This window comes from Myotis brandtii, unplaced genomic scaffold (assembly GCF_000412655.1).
Source record: "Myotis brandtii unplaced genomic scaffold, ASM41265v1 scaffold358, whole genome shotgun sequence".
Taxonomy (NCBI): domain Eukaryota; kingdom Metazoa; phylum Chordata; class Mammalia; order Chiroptera; family Vespertilionidae; genus Myotis; species Myotis brandtii.
The window spans coordinates 803,283-829,546 of record NW_005363772.1 but is presented as its reverse complement, the minus strand read 5'-3'; the positions used below and the strand labels follow the sequence as shown (position 1 = coordinate 829,546).

General features: G+C 34.8%; 1 protein-coding gene across 6 annotated transcripts in view; it reads left to right on the top strand.

The window, feature by feature from the left end:
- The window catches only part of SOX5 (SRY (sex determining region Y)-box 5), a 414,575-nt gene that overhangs the window by 160,491 nt on the left and 227,820 nt on the right, over positions 1-26,264 (top strand). For all 6 annotated transcript variants that reach the window (XM_014544242.1, XM_014544245.1, XM_014544247.1 and 3 more), the window contains exon 4: positions 23,473-23,559. In XM_014544242.1, the coding sequence (XP_014399728.1) occupies positions 23,473-23,559 (87 nt within the window). The remainder of the gene's footprint in view (positions 1-23,472; positions 23,560-26,264) is intronic.

Sequence of the window (26,264 nt, the reverse complement as noted above, 5' to 3'; positions counted from 1 at the left end):
ATAGAGAGAGAGAGAGAGAGAGAGAGAGAGAGAGAGAGAGAGAGAAATGATGATGACGATGATGAGAAAGAATCCTTCTGCACACCCCCCACCGGGGATTAAACCCACAACCCAGGCATGTGCCCTTGACCAGAATCAATCCCAGGACCCTTCTGGAGTCTGGTGTTTAAATGCCACTTTCATTATTACACAGTCCCATTAAAACATTTCTATGTCTATATATTGTCTGGTTCATTAGATGCCAACCCTTACCACCTTCACATGGCCTCCAAAATCTGATCAAATTAATTGCTTCTTATGTATCAAATACCAATATTGCCAACTAGAACTTTTCTAGTTATTGTATATGCTTGTTTTCAACATCTCCTGTTTTTGTGCTCTTGTTCTAATCTCTTCTGCTGATTTAAAATAATTTCTGCCTCATTCAAGAGGTTTGACTCATTTTAGGCCTGCTATATCTCTTCTGTATTTTTTATCACACTCAAAATCAGGATCACCTGGTTAATATTTTTTTCCCCTTTGCTTTATGTATACAGCTTTCTTAAAAATGTTTTTCTGGCTATATTATAAGATTCATGAAAACAGAAGCCAATCACTTAAAATTAAAAACAAAATACCTAACAAAGTGCTGATCATATGTTACTTTTTTGACTTATTGATTTTCTCTTTTTTCTTTAATGATATATACTCTGTAATTTTTTAATAGGAAAACTCAAAATGCACTTTTAAAATTAAGGGAAAATGACTGCTATCTTTGCTGACACAGTAATTAAGGATTAATCAGCTTTTAATTAAGTGATTTACTAGATATGTTACCTCTATTTAATATATAATATTTGCAGTATTCAAATTATTCAGATAATTCTAATATCACTATATCAATCATTATCGAAAATAACAACTTTAAAATTTTTGTCAACAGACTATACGCAAATAAACATTGATTTGGGGAAAATTGCCTGCATCATCATTATACCTATTAATGATCAATATCAAACATTATCCTTTAGACTCAAACACACAGACATTAAACTTTTATCTAACTAAAACATAACATATTGAGGTATTAGGTTATCATTAAACTTTTATCTAACTAAAACATAACATATTGAGTTATTGGGTTGTCATTATATATGAACATATACACTTATGTATGTACATATGTATATGTATATATATGTGTGCAGATGCATATGTGTTTGTGTTCATATATGATCACATACTAAAGAAACAGGTGCAACTTTTGGGAAATTTCTGAAGTCATATGTCTGCGATCAAAAATTGCCAGAAAACTGAAATAATAAGTTCCCATGCAATTAATTTTAGGACAGTATATCTTACTCATAATGTAGTTTGTGTCAAACTGAAAATTTGAAATTTCATCATACAGACCAGAAATATAGTAGTTTTAGCAGAGAATATGACTGCATTATAGGTATGTATATTAAATTCACAGCTATCTTCACACTAGTCCATGAATTTAATTTAAAAAAACTGTCAAACTAAGCATGATTGATAATTTTTGCATTTATATACTAACTAGAGGCCTGATGCATGGAAATTCGTGCAAGAGTAGGCCTTTCTTCCCCCAGCTGCCACCACCAGCTTCCCTCCGGCACCTGGGACCCGGGACCCAGGACCCAGGCTGGCTTCCCTCCGGCCCTGCCTTCGTTAGGAAGGACGTCCAGAATGACATCTGGAAGGACGTCCAAGGTTTCACATTGGTTTTCATAGCTGGCATATTTGTGTCGCCCAAACTTGATAAAATGTAAAAAACGCAGCTGTTTTTTTTTTCCTTTTGAAAAGATCAGTGGCACATATGTAATACCTTAATCAATAAGGGAAAAAAATCACACACAAAAAAAGATCAGCGACATGTTCTAACTTAGTGAATGAACTGCAAACAGTGAAAGGACTACAGAGTCTTTGTCTAATTAGCATTTTACCCTTTTATTATTATAGATATTTATTAAAATTCCTTTCTTACTTGTTCATTTATTTTTGTCATTTGAATGTACTTGTTGGCACACATTAGGTAACAAGTCTCACAAGTCTTAGAGAAGTCTGAGTTAGACCATTCAGAAGTAAAGTTATTTTATTGGATTCAGATGATTTTGTAATAAGTATAACTCCTCCTTTTAGCAATGATTACTCGTGAACTTCCTCTTGTGGCTAAAGTGTCATGAGGAAAAATAGTATTTCTCAAAACAACATTTGTAAGGCCTCTGTGAGCTCAGGTATTGTTAAATGAAGATTTATGAAAATTTGCCATTTTCTATTTGGGGGCACAGAATTAAACATTAAAATTCATTATGGAAAAGTTTTTACTGTGAATGTACCTCATGCTGGAAGCAATAGAGATACACATCAGTCTCTCTTGCTACCATGCCCTTTCTCATATTGCTTGGGAGATATTGTCCTCTTCATTCACATGGTAAACTTCTCTTAGCTCTCAACACTTGGCTCATTAACCCATTTCTCCTTCGTAGACCTTCTTACATTCATGACCTTCCTTCCCTGAGCTACACAACCTCATTATGTATTCCATAGCATCCTAAGTATACTTCCCCTGGCTTCTGGTACAGTGATAATTTATGTGTCTGATTGGCAGAACTGTTAGGTCAGGAAGTATGTTCCTCTTTGTAGCTACAGAGCAGAGCATAGTCACTAGCATATGGTGGGCATAGACTAGATATCTGTTATATAATGAACACTAGTCATTCCTCTTCTCAATTCTTAATCCACATGATGTTTTAAAAGATCATAAGGATAAGGGATATTCTCACCTGTATGTGTGTAGTTAAGTAAAAATGCAATACTTAACTAATCTTTTATGAGACACCAATATAGTAGTTTTACATTTAAACTGTGTTTAGATTCTAAATTCAGTGGGGAGGACAGAATCACACTTGGTTATAACTCAGGAACTTGCCACATTAGAGACCATGTCACCGTTATCACTTGGTTAGTCCAACAAAGCATTGCACCCTATTGCTATTTCATTAGTTGAACCTTGCATGAAGTTGTGGACTTGAGTTTCATATTGAATGAAAAGTATGTGTATTTATACCGACAGAGTGAGATGCTCAGATTTGGGGAGGCACACAAGAACTGAGACCAACTGAGGGAACAGCAGTCGCAAGCATATATGTCATGTATCAACTTGGTGCAATTTATTGATGGCAAAGATGAACAGAATCATCTGCCCTACTTAAATTGTTAGTTTTTAACTTATTTTTTCACAAATGAACTTGAGTTTAGGTATAATTATAAATGTAGATTTAAAACTTAGATTTTAAATTTAGATGTAATTACGAATCTAAATTTAGATTTAGAATGACAAATGTAGTTGAATTTAGGTGAGTTAACCTTGAGTCATCTTAAAGCACAAAGAATCCACAAGTTTGGCAGAAATCCATATACTCACTCATTCATTCAATAAATAGTGTTTAGTGTGTCTGATATATGCCAGGCTTCAGTTTAGGAAATGTAAGTACATAGTGAACAAGACAGATAGGTTCCCCGTTCTCCTAAAGCTTATGTTTTAGTAGGAAATAAACATAAGTGAGGGTGGACTTAGCTAGTTGGAGAAGTATAAAGTGGCTAGTGCATGATGGGAAACATAGTAGAAAATGGCTGGAGAAATTGTGTATGGGCTTTGGTAAGAGATTTATATTTTATTCTCATCCAAAACAATCAGGGATAGTCTTAAGAATAAGAAATCATGATCAGCAAGAGCTCAGGTTGGTATTGCGTTTTATGCGATCAGTTCTATTTTAAATATGTCACCGTTACTATCAGTGGGCTTGTTGAGTTAGTAGGGTTACTGGTTAAGAGAGAAAACTTTGAAATCAAACAGTTAAGAGTGTGAATCCTGGCATATTTCCTCACTAGCTGTGTGTCCTTGAGAAATAGGCACATTTCTAGGCCTCAATTCCCTCTGTAAAATAGATGATCATTATAGTACCTTCCTCTTAAGGTTGTTTTAAAAATTAAATGAGATAATTACATAAACTGCAGTACTATGTATGGTACATAATGAAGTCAAATATTAATGATTTTATCATGATACTTAGAACATTTATTTAATTGATTTGGAGTTACAAATTTGTGTATTTGATCTTGTAATTTTTATTATTTGTAAAGTTATACAGGGTTTTCATAGCTATTACAGGTGCAGAATTTGTTATCAGGTAAATTCTATTTTTCATGCACACAAAAGGAGATAGATAACTGGAATTTGCATATTTTAAAAGAGTATCATGGGAAAGTCTTCCTACAAAACCATGGATTCAGATTAAAAATGTATCCCAGAAACATTTATTTTCAGAAGTTAAATAGATTGTATAATCCTTCTTTATTCGAAGTTCTCCACTTAGTTGGTATAATTTTCCAGCATTAATTTTTTCTTCAGATAACATGACCTAAAGAACAAGAGTCAGTGTAATAGAGGACTTCTCAATGTGGAATTGCTTTTTTTTTTTAGGATGAAGTATTCTTATCCGCCTTTACTTTTTCTCTTTCCTGTGTTTATACTATCAGAGTAGAATTATAATAGTAGTGAAACATTAATAATTTTCCATGATTTTAAAATTTTGAGAGAAAGAAAGAAAAAAATATAACAATTATTTTTTCAAACCCAGTCTTTCATATCACTCCAAAATCAAACAAAACTTCTTAGATAAATATTCTGGCTAATTCCATTAATGATTATAGTTAAAATATGTGGAAAAGTGAAGTTTTTTTTTCTCCTTTTTTCTACCATTGTACAGTTATATGGCTGAGATCAAAGCAACAATTTGCTTTAGAAAACATATATTGAAACCCACAGTTAACTACTTGGAGTCATTTTTCTAGAATACCGCTTAACAAGACAATTGTTCTGCTTCCAGGTATATATTCACAATGGCAGTAAAAAGGTACATGATGATGTTGATGAAGATGACGAGGATGCTGAGATGCTGAAAGCATACATCTATCCTCTAGTATGCATGTAGTGTGTTAGGCACTGTTATGGTCTCTGTGTCTGTGTCTCTGTCTTTCTCCCTATAAGGCAGTCCGGCATCAAAATTTCACTTTTTAAAAATGAACAAACTAAAAGTGTTGAATAGCTTGGCTAAGGCCACTTGTGAGTAAAGAACAGAACCAAGATTCAAATCTAATTCTGACTCAAGAGTGTTCTTCTCCCTATGCTACACTACCTTTGACAAAATAATGAAACTAAAACTGATTTTTTTTTCAGCGACCTACCTGCAAATGTCAGGCTTATTCCACTTGATTCTCATTAACATTTTAATGTTTTATATGAAATTTAGGTTTCACATTGGTTTTCATAGCTGGCATATTTGTGTCACCGAAACTTGATAAAATGTAAAAAAACTCAGCTGTTTTTTTTTCTTTTTGAAAAGATCAGCAACACATATGTAATACCTTAATCAATAAGGAAAAAAAAATCACACAAAAAAAGATCAGTGACATGTTCTAACTTAGTGAATGAACTGCGAACAGTGAAAGGACTACACAGAGTCTTTATAGTTACAATTTATAGTTTTGTTTTTCAGAATAGCTTCTGTTCCTCTTTTCCATACTACCATTGATTTGGTGAACAAATTATTTCTAGTCACAGCTGAGAGATAACAAATTAGAAGTGTTTATGCTTTTAGGTATAATAACCAAAATAGTCATGCACAACACTTTTAGCTAGAATTAATAATGACTTAAAGGAAACCCATGGTAGAATTCAGAATGTTGAGTGTTTGAATCACACTCCTGAGTTCAGAAATAAGATTAGAACTCTCTATCAGAATAGACTTTCTGCTACATTTGCTTTGCACATAGTTAAACATAGCTGTTCACTAAACGAAGACTGATGTTATTATTAATAAACTTTCCAAACATGTAAAATTCTTGCAGGTACTGATTTGCTTAAAGAAGCAAAAGATTGTTCTGAGCTCTGTTACTCACTGAACTGCTTGGCATTTGGTTATTTGAGTAGTAAATTATGTACAAAGATGGAGGTGATCATGATGATGAGGAGAGTAACGATGATGAACATCTAAAAATACTGTATTGAGGCACTTAGTGAAAGTCATTAATTGCCCCAGTAGCCCTATAGGGTAGGCATATTAGGTTGTACTAATTTTATAGATGAGGATACTGAAGCACAGGAGGTTAGGTAATTTTACAAGATGCCTAAGCTTGTAAATGAAGGAGGAAGACTGACTATGAAGTCCTTGTTCTTAACAACTACAAGTAGGATTTTGCATGAGTTAAAAAAAAAGTTACATGTAAAGCATGTAAAGTTAACACCACTTAAGCATCACATCAGTTAGTACTTATTAGTATTACTCTTGCTTGGCTATTATTATTACAATTCATAACTATATAAAAAGTTTTCATTGTGGATTTAGAGGGAACTTCTTCTCTACTTTTAATTACAGATTTTTTTTATAAAAGACCTCCAAATATTTAAAGCTGCAAATAATTTTGCAAAATATCAGTTATTCTTATTTTTAGTCAGCTTTGTTATTAAATGTTGATTTGCCTTTCATATAATCCAGTGGCTATCACTTAGAATTCTAGAAGGACTCTGTATTAGTGATTTCACAGATAAAAAGCCTTAGTGGTGAAGATAAGATTACACTGTGTGAAACACCACTAACTACCAAACTAGAGTAAAAATGGAAGGCCTAAGATTAAGGCATAAAAAATAAAAACCAACACCTTCTCTATAACTTCTTGATAATTCTACCATTTCTGTTATCCTATTTATTGAGTTGGAAGGTACTTATTCAGGAATTTCATTTTGTAGAGATTTAGGAAAATGACTAGAAATTCTTTTTTTTTTTTAAATTTATATTGAAACCACTTTGTACAAGGGCAAGCATGCTAATATGCCGGAAAAGAATCCTAGGTCTTCTTGAACTTTGAGAGGGATGTCCATTTTGGCAAAGGGGGAGGCACACATTTGGCTAAATTTATATGTGCCTCTCAAATTTGGGTGCTAGTCTGAACTGCCAAACTTCAGAATTTTCACATTTTTAATATACCAAAGTGGGTTAAAACAGCCTATTAGTATAAGGAGTATTTTTGAAACTGTTGACATTTGGCTACTGTTCTTTCATCCACTGTTCTGTAGTCTTGACAGAAACTTGGTTTCACTTGCAGAGAGAAAGTGAAAGACAGAGAAAGGTGTCTATATTAAATGCCCCGAGAGAAGCAGAACTTCTGTAAGGCAGCGTTTAGGCATTGAGTATGACACTGTATTAACCTTCTTAATGGATGTATGTAATAAAGTGACATGTAAATGGAGCACAAGGGGAGATATGACACTATATCTGGAAAAGGATAAAACAGTTGGTTGAATACTGGGCTATTATAGCAGTTTGCAAACCTTGGATAAACTCAGTCAGCGGTTGTATAATTGGTTATTCAATCCCGACCCTTGTTCACAGCTCAAAGCCAGGAACACTGAGACCTGTTGCCAATTTGAGTGAATATAGTGACTGTACTCGGCCGGGGCCTAACATTGGAGCCAGGCCTTTTCCTGTGGGCTGGTTTCCACCATGTCTGGGACTGGCTCAGTGACAGTGGGTCTTTTGTTGTGAAAGGCTGGCTGGTACTCCCCTCCTTTGCAAAATGTCTAACAGCTACACAAATATAAGAAAATAGGAAAAGGGACTTACTGTAGCTTTTCTCTTAGTAACTTAATGTGGAATTATTAGTTTTTTCTTTCTTTCTGTTCTTTTTTTTTTTTTTTGCTCCTTTTTGGGGAAAGTCTGACTTAAATAAATAAACTTAAAGAGCGATATAAAAGCCTGCTTTTGGATAAGAATTGAACCCTGGTAGGCCCTGATTAGAATATGATACGTATGGAGAAATTTTTGGTAATTGGATTCACAAAAATGGGCTTCTGAATAAGGTATTTTAACTCCCCCCCTTTTCTCCTATCAAAGTTCATGCACAGAGAAGATTGTGTTCACTCAGTATCTCCTCCACGAAGGAAAGATATAGCATGTTTATAAATCTGTTATGTATTTCACTTTATGAAACAAGTACCCCACCTTCTCTGCCCAAACATACTGGAGAGAGGCCAACAGACTAACCACTTACTGTTTCTAGTCTAGTAAAATTTGAGAAATAAATCAGCGAAGATTTTGATTTGAGTGTGTGGTAGAAAGAATGCCCAGTCCTCATACAGTGCCCAATTCATAAAGGCATCTGTAACAAGCGTGTAGTATTTGCCAGTTAGGTGCTGCTTGCTGATAGGGTGACAGTTCCCAGCTGCAATCAATTATGCTTCCATTATTTCTGTTGTTTAAACATACTGAGGAGTACCAGTTCAGAGGGTTTCACAAAAGGCATCTAAGTTCCAACCCAAAGTAAAGAGCACGTTAAGAAAGAAAACACCGAATAGATTCTGAATGGAGAATTTTTCTTCTGAATCTGAATTTTTTTAGAATCTCCCCTCCCTGATTCCACCCCCCAACACACCCAGCATTTATAAAGTCACACACACAACACATAATGTTTGATTTAATGCAGGGTTGCAATTCAATCAAGAGACTGCTGAGGTCATATAATATAAATGGCTACAGTACTTCTTGGCTCAGTTATTGCCTTGATCATTCAGGGCTTTGTTTTTGTTAATTGAGTAGCCTCCTGCTGGGAGGAGCTCCTAAATATTTTGGACTATATGTCACTAAAAAGAATTTGGAGTCTAGGAGGTAGCGGGGGAGGGGGGAAGGAGGTAAGTTTCACAGGCAATGGATAAGGGAAAAGGAAAGCGGTTGTTCTGAAACCGTGACAGGACAAAGGATAAAGAAGCAAATTGTTTTTGAATAGAAAAATTAATCATTGAAAAGGGACTGGCTATTGTGAGGCAAACATAAAAATACAGGGAGCCTTTAACTTGAAATATATGAGAAAAAGCACTATAGAAACTCCAACAGAGGCCTTTAATGGAAAATACAGCCGGCCATCTCATTATAGTACATCCCTGGGAGCCAAGTGTTATAAGCATTAGTAAGAAGGTGGTATTATAAAAAAAAATTGATTATCATCAAGCTTAATGTATTTGAGGCTTAATAAAAGTATTGTGTGGAGGCAGTATCATGGCATAATAGAGACCTCTTAGTATTGGATCGTTCATAAGTATTGTATTTTATAATGCTGAACACTGGAGGCCTTTACTTCCTGGTGGGAAAATAGGAGCTTGTATGGGTAAAGAGAAGATCACAGAATTGTAGGCTGCCCCTATTAACCCCAGAAAATATAATTCAACGTATATCTTATCATTTTAATCTCCCAAATATTTACCTAGATTGTAGTATAATACAATATTGAATGTAGCAGACCAATGTCTCTCCAAGGTCACTGTTTGTAATTTAGTAAATTGTAGGTGTCCAACTGGAGAGCCTGGAGCTGCTGGTAAAGAATGAATGCTCGCGATGCCTCATTAATTTAATGTACGTAAGAGGCTGGTGGGCTTAAAGGATTTGGTGGTAGCCCCATAGAGAACTACCTAAATGTAATTCAAATAGCGTGGAATAAACTTTTTTTTTCCCTATTATTTTCCCCCCTCCATGCTGTGAACCCTCACTGATCATTATTTTTTAGGCACTTTATGTGTCACAACAAAACCAGAAATGCTGAGATATGTATGAAAACAAGAGTTTCAATTAAACTCAAATCAAGTATCTTTTAAAGGTGTTGGATTTTAGTTTTTATACAGCTTCCTCTGGCACAAACTCCTCTCGTGTTTTGAGATTTGGCTTTGCTGCTTTATCGTTTTGAGGGTGCTGTGCTGTAAGCTTGGAACAATTTGCCGAGAAGAAAAGAGAGAGAAATAAATAAGCCAAATTTTACATCTAGAATTATGGACTGAAAAAAATAAATTGACACCAACAGTATATTAGGAAAACCTGTTAGGTCATGGATCGAATGGAATTTATAAATTTTGGAAATTTCTGCGTAAATAATGTAATCCCTTCATTAAACCAGTAATTTCTCTCTTGTTCTTTGGTGCGACCATGGAAGCATGATGTTTTCCTTTCTCTCATCAGAAATGGAACTCTTTTACTTAATTTCAAAAACATATAGTTAAGTAGGTAATGCATCCGTAAAGGTCAGTTTTGCTGATTACAAATTCATTGCAATGATTTACAAGTTTAGTTTACCAATTTTTTGCAATCTAAGAGTATAGGCAGCTACTATACTTGGAATGACTTATTTGGAATGCTTGTTATTTAATTGAGGATTCAACCCCTATCATTAGAATACTTTTATCAGAATGATTAAATATATGTTTCTAATTTATCATAATTGTTAACACTGTTTTATCGGAATTTTCTTCCTGGAAAAAGTCTGAGATTTTTCCAAGTAGTTGAAGTCAGTGAAGTGTTTTTGATACCCTCTTCAGTATTTATCCCAGCGTTCATTTTGGGTGGGGGAGCTAATGTCCTACAACAGAGACTCAGTGGGGTTCAACATACTCTGTGCCTCTTGTGGGAACTGAGATAGCAGGTTCCTGGGGGCTTTAATATGCCTCAGGGAAGTTTTTCAGAGGTGTAAACACTTGAATTTCTAGCATGTGGAACCCAGAGCTCTGTGGCTTTTGAAAGACCATTCCCAAGTTTGCATAAGCTTCTCGCTGACCCCGGGGACAGAACATTGGATGGTTTGTCATTTTACTGGATTTGTTATGAAATACTGACTTTTATCATAATTTTTTAACTGCTAATATTTCACTATACTCCACCCAAATCCCTAGGCTATTTTAAACAAGATTTTTTTACCTTTTTAAAAAATGTTATTCTTTTAAATCAGTGAATGATTGAGAAAGCATGGAATACTCATCATAGTATGGTGAACATCCCTTGAGCCCTTCCCACCCTGACTCATGTTTTTGCCTCAGATACATTTCTAATGAGATGAGTTCAAATTATTAATACATATTGTATGTTAATTATACTAAATATATGTATATGCGAATGAGAAAGATTTATGTGATATATAGCTCTATCATTGCTTACATATAGGAGAGTAAAAGTGTTCAATCATTACTTCTGGAAAGCTAAGCACAGGAGAAAGAAGGACTATTCAACAGATCTCTCTTTTTTTAAAATCTTTCTTCTATTCCTGGATATTTCTTTATCCCTTCAAATGTTGGTGTATCATGTTTTCCTCTCAGTTACTTGAGACATAATTCTATAGATGTCATTGACTGACGTTTTTAAGAATATAGAAAGAGCCAAGGCTGGGTGTCTTGGTTGGTTGGAGTATGAACCTGCGCACCAAAAGACTGAAGGTGTGATTCCTGGTCAGGGCACATACCTAGGTTTTGCGTCCCATCCCTGGTTGGGACACCTACAGAAGGCAATCAATCCATGTTTCTCTCTCACATTGATGTTTCTCTCTCCTCTATAGAAAACATATCCTCCTGTGAGGATTAATATATAATGACAAAAGATTGCTGTGCTGCATGTTAATTATACTCAAGGTATATAGAATATTTTATCTTTTACCATTAAACCCCTTTCTAAGGTTAGTAATTTGTTGTCCTGCCGTTCCTTTAAATGAATGATAAGGGTATTATCCTATTCATTCTTCTCTGATATACCAAATTATTTATAACATTAATTTGACATCTTCTCCATCTCAGTTTTCAACCATTCAAAGAAATGTCCTTGGCATTTGGCTGGCATCTCATGAGTGTCTTTTTTTTTCTATTTTCCATTTACATAGTCATGTGTACCTCTTTTATGTGTCTGGTACATGACATTGAAAATTACATATGTCTTTCTACTTTTGTTTGTGTTCCTTTATTAGAGATTTTTAAACAAAATTTGTGTTGACAATTCTCCAGTAGTAATTTTTTTATTTTTTATTTTTAATAAATAAAATATAATGAATGCCTGGTAGTTTCTTATTGCATTTTGTTGTGAGTTTTAAAAATTTGATATACTAATTTCACTGAGCTGTAAAATAGAAAAGTATTTGAATATATTTGAATATTTTTTAGTTGATAATGTTTAAATTATCACTTAAGTGGCTCTGTGGTATAAGTAAAATTCTTTTACCTTTCTAAGAATTTAGTCCATTCTACTTCAGATCTTGTTCAGTTAAAAAAAAAATGTTTTCAGCCCGGGTGGTGTGGCTCAGTGGTTGAGCATTGTCCCTTGAACCAAGAGATTCCAGGTTCTATTCCCGGTCAGGGCACATGCCCGGGAAGCAGCTCAGTACCACTGTGGAGGTGTGCAGGAGGCAGCCGATCAATGATTCTTTCTCATCATTGTTGTTTCTATCTCTCTCTCCCTTCCTCTCTATCTAAAAATCAATAAAGCATATTTCAAAAAAAAGGGAAAACATTTTCAAATTAAATTTCTGAAGATTTAATAAAATGTTTTTATGCATATTTTTATATCCTGAATCCGTGTTTCTTCAACCAAAAATTACTGTAGGTCTTGGAAAAGTGCAGATTCCTGGGATTCAACCAAGACATAAAGACCTGGACTCTCCAGTGGTCCTGGAAATTCGCCTTTTAAGGAATCTTCCTGAATAATATTAACTATAGCTGGACTGGGGTGCACTTCTGTTTTGCTCTTGTTAATAGGCCCCATCCTAAGAAAAATACCTTTTAATTTAACTTTATATTGCTAGTATGATTTGATTCATATTATTTTTCTAACTATAGACAATATTGTTAATTGGTCCTATTTTTAGAAATTTTTTTTTATAACAGGTTGGATTGATAAGCAGAAGACTATTTTATAACTCTTTATGGACATACTATGATAGTAGCTTTTACAAACAATCTATCAACATATTTATTCACTATGATAATTCAAGTAAGATGTTGCTCTCTTTACTTTTACTTCAAAGAATGAAACAATAGAACAGCAATTCAGTGACACTAGTGATTTGACTCAAAGGTTTAGTGTCTGGTCCCTGTTAGTCTGTCCATCATCCCATGAGATGGTGAGTTATTTGAAGTACAGAGGCCATGCTTCTGTGCCTATCATAGTGCCACAGTAGTGGCTTAATAGATAATTGTTAGATACATTGAGTATATAGAGTCTGATGTCTCCCAATCTTTTGTGTGTGCGTGCATTTGAGTAGATCGTACAAAATAAAGAAAATAGCAGTATCTATACATGACACTAAAAGTAAAGATAACAGTTTTATATATTCATTCAACTCAGAAATTAAATGAGTATACCAATAGATTGTGCATGCCCAATTTTATACCCGCTGTCTTCAACCTTGAGGGTTGTAAGTCTCTGGTGGTATATGCTTTATCTTTTTTTATTTATTCAGACTTTTCTTTTTCTTTTGCTTCCTTTTTATTTTCTTTCACTTGTTCCTAAATAAAAATGATTTTTCAAGAGAATTTTTACAGGATTTTTGTTTTTTGCTGTTCTGACTTTTGGGGGTCACAGCATATTATAGCTAACACATGGCTATAGATTTCGTTGTTGCCTAGATTGTGTCTAAGCTTGTGAACATTAAATGCCTTTTTAGCCAAAAAAAACCACCCCCAAAAAACTATTGTATTTTCTCATCTAAAATTACTCTAAAAATGACACGATCCAAAAATCCATAAAAGGTTATGAGAAATATAACAAGTTGTTAAGGCAGATGGACTACTTTGGTTGAGAAGAATATGTGCAAATTTAGATATATGATTTTAAGCAAATCAGAGGATTTTTTTTCTTAATTGTAAAATCTGATGTTATGTATTGAACATAAAAATATAATTTGAATTATAAGTAGCTTTTCAGCTCAACTGTTCAACTACCTGCATATCACAATCTCACAATCTCTGACTTATCATATGAATCATGTCAGTTTTTATTGTTCATATCTTTTCAGGCATCTGGCAAGCTGAGATTGTGATTTGTTTTCACATATGTTGTGATAGAGAAGATTCAGGATGTGTAGTGGTTTAGCATCAGGCTGTATGCGCTTTAATTCTCACTTCCAGTGGTAAAACATTCTGTCATATTTTTAAAGTATTGGAATTCTTATTCTAATGTATGTTAAGTGGTTTTCTATTTCTATCCTTTTTGTATCTTCTTTATCATCTCTACTACCCACTTTCACAATTTTAAACAACAAAATTGTGCAAATATGATCATTAATTTTCCTGTTCAGCATTGTCTAGATATCTAATTAAGTGGATGATTATGTTGATAGACTTTTTTTAAAGGGATAATTGTTTCATTTAAAATTCAAATATTTAGGCAATTTTTTCTTAAACATATCAGTAGGCATATATAATGTGCTTAGAACTGTGCAGTCTCAGCCTCATCTTTACTAAGCTATGATAGCTTAAGCTATCTTAAACTTTTCCTATTTGTTTATGTATTTGTCTTGTGAAATTAAGACTTTAAAAATATATTCCTTATCTTCTTATACCTTTTGCTATAATTTAGTTCTTAGAGATTGTCTTCTATATTTCTTTCTTGCTCTATCTCTCTAATAGTTGAGAAAATACTATTTCAAATAAAATTAAATGGAAAATAACAGGTTTATTATAATTTGTCTCTGAGAAAGTTGGTTATTTGATTGATGACAGTAAAATTAGTTATGAAAATAGTTTATGAGAAATATTTTCACCTCCTTAAAATGACAATTTTTTATACATTATGAACATCTTCCTCTGAATTCTCTTTCCATTAAATTGCTTCTGCTTTCTATTATACCCCTCTTGCCTTGCTCACTCCTTTGCTTCCTCCTACTCTCCACTCTAAACCCTCACATTGTAACTAATGGCAAGAACTTAATTCACATTTCCCCACCCACACTTTGCTAACATCATAAATTATTCGATACAAATGGACAGTATTCATTAGCTGTGCACTTTACTGAAAGATCTTTACATGGGAGTGCTACACGCTCCCATTTTTATTAAAAGTTAAAATGCTTTTTCTGTCATGGGGGTTGGGGTGAGTTAGGATGATAGAGGACAGGGCTACTGTGCTAATAAATACAAATAATAACTATTACCGTTGGCTGAGTGACCCTGGGTAAAGAGCACTACAAAGCTATTTGTTGTTCCCTTTCACTTGTCAACATCACTGACTTAAAAGCTTTAGCCATTGTTGAGGACCTAATAGAACCTTTGAAAAGTTAGAAAGACAATTGCCAAAAAAAAAAAAAAATCAGGCAAAGGCCCTTGCTGGTGTGGCCAGTTGGTTAGGGTGCCATCCTGTTCACTGAAGAATAGTGGGTTTGATCCCAGGTCAGGGTGCACTGAAGTTTCTTTCTCTCTCTCTGTTCTCTCTCTCTCTCTCTCTCTCTCTCTCTCTCTCAATAAAAAACATGTCTTTGGGTAAGAATTAAAAAACAAAAATCAGGCAAAGATTAGTTGAATATATTTGCATGTCTGTGTTGTTTTGGGACAAATCATACTTTAACCTAATGCAAATGACAGATTTTCTTGTTTCTAATACTACTACATCTTTTTCTATCTCATCTTTATTGATATGAACCAACTGAAAAATTCATTAACCATCATAGATAAGAAATGAAGCTAAGGGTCATGGGTCATTATCATAAAAATGTATAGGATTCATGGAACTAATATCCTTGGATGAGGCTTTTGATTTCTCAGTAGTTTTAGTGATGGGCAAAGTGAAGCATATATATTTCTTTCATTTGATTTTTGAAAGAGTTCTCTTGGGTGTTGTGCACCACGTTGTAGTTGTAATATTAGTCAGCATTTTGTGTGTGTGTGGCTGTGTGCCTACCATTGTTTTAAGCACTTTATATAAATTAACTCATTTAATTCTTTTAAAAAAATCCTTTGAGATAAATGCAGTTATGCTTCCCTTTAGAGATGAGTAAGTTGAAGCAGAGTGGTTAAATTACTTGCCAAAGGTCCCAATACTAGTATGACATTAAATTGTTATTTTTTATATTTAGTAGAAAAACATGAAATATTTTATACAGGGCAATATCTCTATGCAATTGCTTTTTGAAATGCTGCTCTCAAATTGCTTATGTTATTTTTTCTGGAATCTAATATTTCAAACAAGAACAAACCAGAGTGGTGTAGAGTGTGCAAGAAAATACACTTATTTTCTGAGTAATGGAGTAGATAAAACTATGAGAGTTTCCTAAGTCTATCTGTTCATGGAAATTTTTGTGTAGAAAGTATAGATCCATCTTATGAGGAGTACTTCCAGGGTTATTCAAAGTTGTTGATATGTAACAATTATACATATTGATTATGGCATATTTAATTATGTGGTAGTCTTCTAAACTGTGGTATAAAATTAGGTATAAAAGAATAGGTATGTAGTATTTCATTTTATGCAAGGGTAAAAATTAAGCCTGTGAGTAATGATTTAGATATTGCAAGAATCCAAAAACATATTCCATATTAAAGATTTCAAAACTTGCATCAGTAGGCCAGACAACTTTTTTTTCTGGCACTACTAAAAGTATTTCTAGAACTTCATTCACTTCAGGATAATGGCATATAAAACTGAGGCTTATTGAAAGCCTAATGCTTTGGAATTTCAGATGTGTTTCTGTTGTGTGTTGTGGTATGTGTTATTTTTTAACATTTCCTAGAAGAACTTGACATTTCCAGTGGCAGACTAGCTGTAGTGCTTGGCTAATGGGACTGTTCCAAGGCCTTCTGGTCTTCATTGCACAAATAACTTCCCAGATATGTAAAAGTTTTTACACGACTTCCATTGCATTGCTTAATATTTGCTCAAAATGGTTTCTGGACAGGCAGCTATTGTCAACATGAATTAAAATCTTACTGATATATGATTTCCAGATTTGGCTCAGTCTCTCCCTCAGAAAAAAATTTCAGTTATTTAATAATTAAATATCAACCTATTGAATTGTAATTAGCTTTTTGAAGAAAAATATATTTGGCCACGTACACTAACTTGCATTTATTCTTCAGTTTGGGGGGCCAGCTAGTGAAAGCTTCTAAGGGAAGAATATTGAGTTAACATTACCTAATTCTAACAGAGATTAAGGATGCAGACCACCTATCATATTACTGTTGTCTAAAACTAGATGAGGTGAATAAAACTGAACTAACATTTCATTTTTGAAAGTTTGACTCTATTAAAGGAACTTGTTGTGTGTGGTTTATTGAAAAGAGCAGTGTATTAGGAGTTAGGCTGCAAGTTCTGCCTTTATCATTAATAGATTTTTGATCTTAGGAAAGTTTTAACCTTAATTTACAATTTCAGTCTGTAAAATGAAGCGTTTGTTCTAAACCAGCTATTACCAAGTTGTATTGAGCAAAACAGTCCTCTCTTAACACTAAGTTGCTTGGTCAAATATTTAAATAATATTTTATAATCCATTACTCACTTACAGATTGATAGTCCATTAGCACATAAGACGATCTAAATCTTATATAAAAGAAATGTAAATATGTTTAATGTTAATTAGATTTACATGATAATGGAATGCTTACTTTGTTTGTTTTAGTAACCAAACAATTTGTTCCAGTTATGTCCAATATATGCCTTAGTAAATCACTTTTATGAAATGATTATTATCTAAATGATATCTAAAAATCTTCTCAGATTTAAAATTCTGATTCTATGACATGAATAATTTACATCTGCTTTTACTTCTTGACTTCAAAGAAGATACTGGTAGATTTTGAAGTTAAACCATAGTGTTGTTCCTTTCAAAAGACAACTCCCATTCCTGACCATGCACCCTATCACATGTCAGAAATAACACAGCTTAGTCTAAGCTACAAAATTAAAATATAAACAGTGGTAGATTTGGTATGACCTAACTCCTGAGACTTTGTTTAAAAAGTCAAATATTATACATACATATTTTTTGCTTGTTTGATTTTTCAATGAGCTCTGCCACTGCAGCTCAAGGGAGATTAAGGGGGAAAACCTACATAAACACAAAGCGAAAACCTGAGCTTGTGTGTAAAGCTACTGCACTGGAGCAAATGTGGTTTAATTCTTGGCACTGGCAGCTTGTTGGAGAATTACAATATGTTGGCATGAGTCTCTAGGTCTCATTGTTCCAGATGAGGGAGTCGGTCTTAAGAGTGTTTGGCACTGAAGGGAAAAAGGAGTGAGAGTGATAGGGAATGAACGGGCCCTAAAGAGGCAGGATGCTGTTGTAACAATGGCTGGCACAGTTGGGGGGGCCATTCGCTGGTGGGGATTGCTATAGTCATTGATGTGAAGAAGCATATGTGAGCAAAAGAGGCAAGGGTGAGAAGGAAAAGCAAGCAAACATATCAAAAGAGCCCAGTTGGCAAAAAAGGACAAAAGTAATCCACTTAGAGTCATATCAATATTAATATGCTGATATGGACATTTTTGTATGTCTCTAATTTATCTCACAGTTTATTTATTACCATTCATTTTATTTTCTCTTTTACCGTAAATACAGATTTGCCTTTCCTTTAAAGAGACAGATCCTTGAATTAAGAGTACCTGGTTTTGTATTTCTCTCCAGGTGATGTCAGGCAAAGTATCTTTTGGACCTTAATTTTCTCATATATAAAATGGATATTATAATAACTTTTACCATTGACACAATTTTGTTTGCATCTGACACCAGTTTGCAAATGAAATGTCATGTAAATAATACCAAGTATTAGTCCTCACACTTACTTTAAAATAAGGAGCCCTAGTTTTTATTTTCTAATGAACTGTGATACCCCAATGCTTGGGAGAAGTAAATCCCAGGAAAATCTTTAAGTTTTTGCATTAAAATTATGATATATCTTAACATGAAAATAATGGGAAATCCAGAATTTGAACATTTGGAAATAATTAAGCACACAAACATTCCTCACTCATTGTATAAAACACAGTTCAATATATACTTTTAAAAATACATTGCATTTCAGAAATGGAATATTTAATACTATCTCTTTTACTCCAAAACACGGAAGCAGCAGCACTTACATAATAAATTTTTCAAATTGTGTCAACTTTCACTTTTCTCGTATTCACACATTAATGAACAGGTGTATTATAAATATTGGGATGTTGCCATTTGGTCTTTTACATTTCTCATTATGAATATTCTATAGAATCTTTACCATTTTTAGAGAAATTTCAGTCATCTGTACATGTCCACCCATTGTGCTTATTATTGTGAGATCATTTCTTAACACCCTTTCATGAACTACCACTGGAAACAAATTGAAACAGTTGTAGTTGGTAGAATACTCGATTTGTTTGTTTTAAGCTCTGTGATTCACGGCAATTCAGATAGAGAGGCAAGTGGGTAAAATTATGTGCTTTTGGTCCCTCTGAGCTAGCCAGTGTCTAAGTCTTGGTGAGAACCCAAATTGTTTGACTTATAGCCTAGCCTAATAGTCTTTCACTGTATGAATACATTTTCACTTTGTTGTATATCTCTACCAAAAGGTCATAGGTGTTCCTTAAATTGTCCGGAATTTTAGAGTTCAAAGTCATACTGTGGGGCTGTATTGAGAACATAAAGAGAACTGTAGGAAATATAGGCTTTTAATCCCACCATACTGCTTATAGATACATGTCATCCAGGGAATTCAGTTTATCCTTTCAAGTTTTTACTTCATCCATCCAATGGAGTTAATAATGTTGGGGCAGGAAATTCTCCCCGCACCTCTTTAGTTCTTCTGGCTGGTTGAGTAATTCAAATGGCATATAGCAGATTAACAGAAGAAAATAAAGTTTTAATATGTATGCATGGGGAATTCACATAGCATGAAAATTCCAAGGGCAGTGAGGCAAAATGTCATTTTGGACAAAGGAGAAGGAGGTAAGCAATTCACAGGTACCAGTAGATGAGAAAGAGCAAACATTTGGTAAAAACAAATTCTTGCAAGGCCACCTAGAGACAAAGGGGAATCTAGTGAACAGATTTTTGCTTGAATCTTTCACATCTGCCACACTTATCATACGTGTTGAGATGACCATGCTTGAGTGCCCTTCTTGTAGCAGGTTTTCTATCGAAATCTTTTAGGCAGGTAAGGGGAGGTAAACCAAACAAAAACCACACACACACACACACACACACACACACAACACACACACACAATAAAAAACAACAACTCTTGCCCTGCCAATGTCAACCCATGAGACAAGAGGTCACCAGTTTGATTCCAGGCCAGGGCACATGCCTGGGTTGTGGGCTCCATCCTCAGTGTGGTGCATGCAGGAGGCAGCCAATCAATGATTCTCTCTCATCATTGATGTTTCTCTCTCTCCTTCTCCCTTTCTTTCTCTCTCTAAAAAAAAGAAAAGAAAAGACATCTCTTGAGTTTGTTAGGCTTTCACTGTTTTCAGCTGGAAATAATCTGCTGGCCAGGGTGGTGCATTCTGGGGAGACTCCCTTCATATTCCCACAATTACAATAGTTTTCCATCCTATTCACACTTGTTTGGCAGGTGAAATGAAGTAATGTGTTTGTAATAGAAAGAGCTAATAAGACTTTGAGATTGAACTAACGCCATATTGGGCAGGTAGTCATAGTTCCCTAAACTTTGGCTTCTTAGATCATAAAATAGATGTACCAAAATCTAATTCAGAAGATTAGTGTGAGAAGTTTAAAATACCCTATGCAAAGGACCTGATATACATGACTTAGCGTTTGGCCCTCAGTACAGTGGCTGTCTTCACGATTTAGTTGTTGACAAGCACGTTAGGAATTTATAGGGAAAAACAAAACAAAACTTAGTTCAAGACTCAATTCTGCCCTTTACATTTCGTGAAACCTCAGACAAGTCATTTTCTTCTTGAAATCTGTAAAATGGATATAATAACACAACCTGAGTCTTCATGTATTGGCTATGATTAAATGAGAGAATAGAGGTAAAAGCATCTAGCATAGTTCCTGGCACACAGGCTGCTCAATAATTGTTTATTTAAATTTATACTGAATTTAAAGTATATATCTCATCCATTTGCAAATATGAGTGTCATTATTCAGCCACAGACGTGACAACCAGGAGTTAGATGTGTTTCCGATGTTGCATCTTTCACATTACTTGGCCTTAAAGAAGTTATTCATTTTTCTGTAGTCCACCTTAAAAGTTAGGTACTTGAAAATAAAGCGGCTCTATATATGAGACATATCTTTATGCAAGTTAATAAAGAGGCCAGGAATGTTCTGCAGGTTTCAGAAATCTGGTGGCTGTTTCTTTAACTCTGCAACTTAGACAGAAGACTTCTGTTTCTTTATGAGCACACTACAGTGAATATTTTGTCTAGCTGCAGGGGAAAAGCTTTGTCATGGACTTTGCAGACAATAGCCTTAAAAGTAAAATGGTCCGCTTTTGGTGCCGGGAGGTTCAGGAGCCTATTGTTAGTGCACAATGGATTTCTATTGCTGCATTCCTGCTTTGCAAAGGTTTGTTAGCTTTTAATGACTGACAGTACTCTATTGCAAATACCATATTGGCTGTGCCCTGTTTACATGCGTCTCAAGAATTTTTGTGGAGTGCTAGAAAAAAGAAACAGTGGTGTTTGTTTGACCTACTCTGATAAGGTTTAACAAATAATTTCACTCATGAAGTGTTTACTGGGAATGGAGAAACAGTGGAAATCTTTGCAGAAGTATTTAAAGTTACCTTTCAAGCCTCAATAAGCAGAAATATTGAATACAGTAAGAGTATATTTAATCCATTTTATTGCTCATATAATTGTCATTACCACTTCATAAAAAGGGTATTTTAAGAAAAAGTAAATTCTTTAGGATCTTTTTCTTAAATGTAAAACAATATGGAAATATCCTTTGTTACAAAGGAAAATAAGTACTTTCACACATTCTATAGGTAAATATGCACACAATAGTTTTGATATATAATATATGTGTATACATGTATATAATTTTCACCATACATACAGACTATAAAAAGCAGTAATACTTTAGACATTTTTCACATTTTACTTTTCACAATTTTTTGACATCTGAAAACAAAGCATTCCAGATTGTTACAGTTATTCCAAAGAAAATTTCACCTTCACTTGGTTGAAAACTCCACCCAAGCCTGGTGGCATGGCTCAATGGTTGAGCGTCGACCTATGAACCAGAAGGTCACAGTTCGATCCCTGATCAGGGCATGTGCCCGGGTTGTAGGCTAGATTCCCGGTGTGGGGCATGCAGGAGGCGGCCAATCAATGTTGCTCTCTCATCATTGATGTTTCATGTTTCTATCTCTTTCTCCCTCTCCCTTCCTCTCTGAAATCAATAAAAGTATTAAAAAAAAAAGAAAACTCTACACAGGCTTTGTGATACAGCTGAGGGCTATAAGATCACGGCCTTTAAAAAAGTAGGTAGCATTAGCTAAAGAGGAGGATGAAGGTACCTTAAAATGCATTTGATGTGGGGAAAATTAACTAGTTTCTAATAATCTTATGGGCTCTAGGCCAGATGGTCCCTTTGATAAGTTAACGTGTACTCCCTTTATGCTGCTAGTAGGGGGTAGACAACTGTCTGCACAAACACAAATACACATATACACCAATAGGCAGAATGGCAGTGTACATCTTAGATCTAGATAATAAGTGTGGATATTGTTATTTAGATGGCACATACTGGGACACTTATCTTTCAGTACACTCCATTTTCTAACTGAATGCAGTGCTAATCGCGGGATTGAAAGCCATTGTCATTGTGTACCCATCTAAATGCTGACAAGAACATACAATTACATTGTTTGGAACGGAGTTTCATGTTTGGGGACTTTATTAGCATTTATATTTACTTATGCATTAAAATCCAGACACAAAAGGAGAGGTCAAAACCATGCGGTATGTAGAAACACATACCAGAGGAAAGCATAACTTCGCTCTCTTAAAATATGTGTGCCCTGTCCCAATACAGGGCCTTTTAAAACGAGTGTGACACCAATCTGAAATAAGTAAATAATAAGTGTCCATGAAAGGCATTACTCACTTCTCTAGATTTTGCAATCTTTGTAAAGCTTCCTTTGTACCAACTTTTTTTTTTAATGTTCGCAGCAAATCTTTCCACAGTGTGCTTACCACCACACGATGTTAAACACATATTATAAAGTGGATGTAATTGTAAACACACGGAGGGATATAATTACATGTAGCAGATTTAAGAGCTAATTCTTTGCCTTTTTTTTACTCTGCATTTTATCAACATAATTATTTTTTTGACTGCAGACTAACACCCTGAAATTGACAAGCACCCATTATAGCAGGAATTTATCCACCAAATTGAAAAACAATGAACTGCAGGTTTATATGTACCCATTGTCATAAAGAATTAGAAGGGCTTTGTTCTGCAAGAGGAAAAAGCTAATGATTTTGAAACAGCAGGTGACAAAACACATTCTTTTTTTCCTCCCCTGTTATCGGTTTGTTGATGAAGTCATTATGAACTGGGGCTGGGATAGGGACGGCCTTATTTTTAGCAGATAGGCTTTTAATGAGCTCCATTGTAAAGATAGTCATGTTGATTTGCTTATATTTTTTTTTCTTCTCTACTTAGAAACCCCCAGTATTGAAAAGCTACTATCAAAGGACTGGAAAGACAAGCTTCTTGCAATGGGATCAGGGAACTTTGGTGAAATAAAAGGTAATATGTTTGCAATTATTTAGATCCAAAATATATCAGGGTTCTTATTTTCTCTTTGTTTGTAACTTATGGGATAAGTGGTGTGTTGTTTTATTAAAATAACCTTGCTGTATCTTTAGAAGGCTTTGGTTTTCATCATTAAAAGATATGTGATTTACTTCTTAAATAGGAATATCTAAAGCAGAGTTAAAAGCTGCATATATTGAAGTGATTACATATTAGAAGTATGGATGTACATAATCTACATTTGAAACCAGAATGATTAATGGGGAAAATTTAAAAGAAAGTTGCTTTGTACTAATAAGGGCAATGTTTTGGTGTTTTGTGTGGTCTTTTTTTTTGAGTCATAAATTACATACAACTAAGAGAAAAATCCTAAATGGGCTTCAGATAATACTGAATATTCATATCTATTTTTAATTGATTTTTTTTAGAGAGCGAGAGGGAAGGAGAGGGATAGAGAGATGAAAACATCTATGAGAGAGAAACATCAATTGTCTGCCTCCTGTACACCCCCTACTGAGAATTGAGCCCACAACCCAGGCATGTGCCCTGACTGGGGATCGAACCCGTGACCTCCTTGTTCATGTGTCGATGCTCAACCACTGAGCCACACCAGCCAGGCTGAATATTCATATCTTAATAAACTTATTCTAATAACAAGGGGAAAAGATTAAAGTTTATATAAAACTATGGTCACATGATCCTTTCAAATTAATTTAAAAGTGTGTTTTCTCAGATCATAGTATGCAGTCTATGATTTTCTGTTTGTTGCTAATAGGACACTTTTGGTTCTGAGTTTTAAAGGATAATTTTTTCGAAAAAAGTACTGATTCATCAATATTAAAAAATTGTTATATACTACTCTGTATACCTTGTGATGGGGACTGAATATCTATGTACATTAATATGCATGTAGAAATATGGGCATAAACAACTTTTTGCATATGTGCTCATGCACATGTGTTCTTCCAATGAGAGGCCATTGTCTCTCTTGAGGCTCCACCTCAGAGCATCCAGGAGGAAGGCGAAGCGTAGATCAGTCTTCTCAAATGTTTGACCCACAAGCCACTAACATCTCAGTAACTTGAAACTTCCAGAAAATCTTTGAGTATTTCACTTTTCATCATATACTTGGAGTTTAGGTATATTCAGGTTATGACTAGGTGCGCATGGGTGACGAGAGAACGAATGGGTGCTAAGCAACAAAATTTATCATGGAATCTGATTTAAACAAATAATAATATGCCTTAAAGAGCTCAAAACAAAGTTTAAAGAGAACAAAATAGTGTCTTTTTCTGAGGCAGCATAGCCTTTATATTACTTTGTTGCATTTTAACCCATTTGCGCCTGAGATAAAGGACTTGTTATTCTCCCAGGTTCTTTATTCTCCTCTGACCCAGGTAATAACTGAGAATAGCACAGAGAAGCCCTCGGGCCCCAAACCTTGTGATTGTGTTCCATTGGAGGACAAACATGCTTCCCTCCCTCGTTTTCCTCACAAGTCAGACTTAAAAGCAGCCACAGCAGTGATGAGAAGCTCAGAGGGACACGCTCAGCAGTCCTTTCAGGCTTGCCTGTGGGGTTAGGTTCAGGGAGCTGTGGTGCACTCACAAAAGAAGTTTCTGTCTTTAATTTTGAGGTTTTTAAGCTTCGCATTTGGAGCGCAAGTTTGGTGATTGTCCTCTGGTTCTGTTCAAAAAGCTGTTTTCTGATGCGTTTTAAAAGCAGCCGTAGATCTTTCTTCTGTCGGGGGCATGTGATTAGGTGCTGGATCAGGTTTGGCAGAAGACTGAGGAAATTGCGCTGGGTTGCCTTTCCTGCTGACTGCCCATGACAGTTGCAATTACTCCCCATTGTTCCTAGGTGGCTAGAGAGTGGAGAGGATACAATAGTGTGTTGCCCTCTGGGGGTAAATAAATTTGACTTAATGGTTCTTGGGGGGTCAGACTGTTGATTATGTGGTGCCCAGGAATGTGGTTTTCATGCCACCTCAGAAGTTAGACAAGAACAATGGCTTAGTTGTTTGGCAGCTTTTTTTTTTTTTTAATGAGGCAAATAAAGGTGTAAGTCTCATGGAGTCATACACTGTGTACACTGTTTTTGGTCAGGGTAGGGAAAGATAAGTATGACCTTTATTCCATTATTAGATGATTTCATAATGGTACCTTAGAATAATTATTTGAAGAGAAGTTTTGCATATATTATTATTTGTATAGCCCCTGCAATATTTACCGAGTCTTCTTGTAGATTGAAACTTTTCTCCTCTATTTAATCAGATCAGTTTTCATTTAACTTTTATTTTCTTTTCCATTGAATTTATTGGGGTGACCATGGTTAACAAAATTATACAGGTTTCAGGTGCACAACTCTACTACACATCATCTGTAGTGTGTGTTCACCACCCCAAGTCAGGTCTCCTAATTGGTTCCAGGAAAATTGTGAGTGAGTGTGTGTGTGTGTGTGTGTGTGTGTGTACGTGTGCACACATCAGCAAGCACCTATTCTGAATATCTAGGACTACAGCGAAGTGAGGTCTGAGCTCAGTTCCTAAGTGCTGCTTCAAAGTTGTTGTGAGTGAATTACCTCCAGGGCATGTAGACAGAGAATAAAATAATAGCTTGGCAAAGTTCAAAGAAGTGTTTTTTACTTTCAAAAGAGTAAAAATGATAAACTTTCTTATTGTTAATCCTCACCCGAGGATA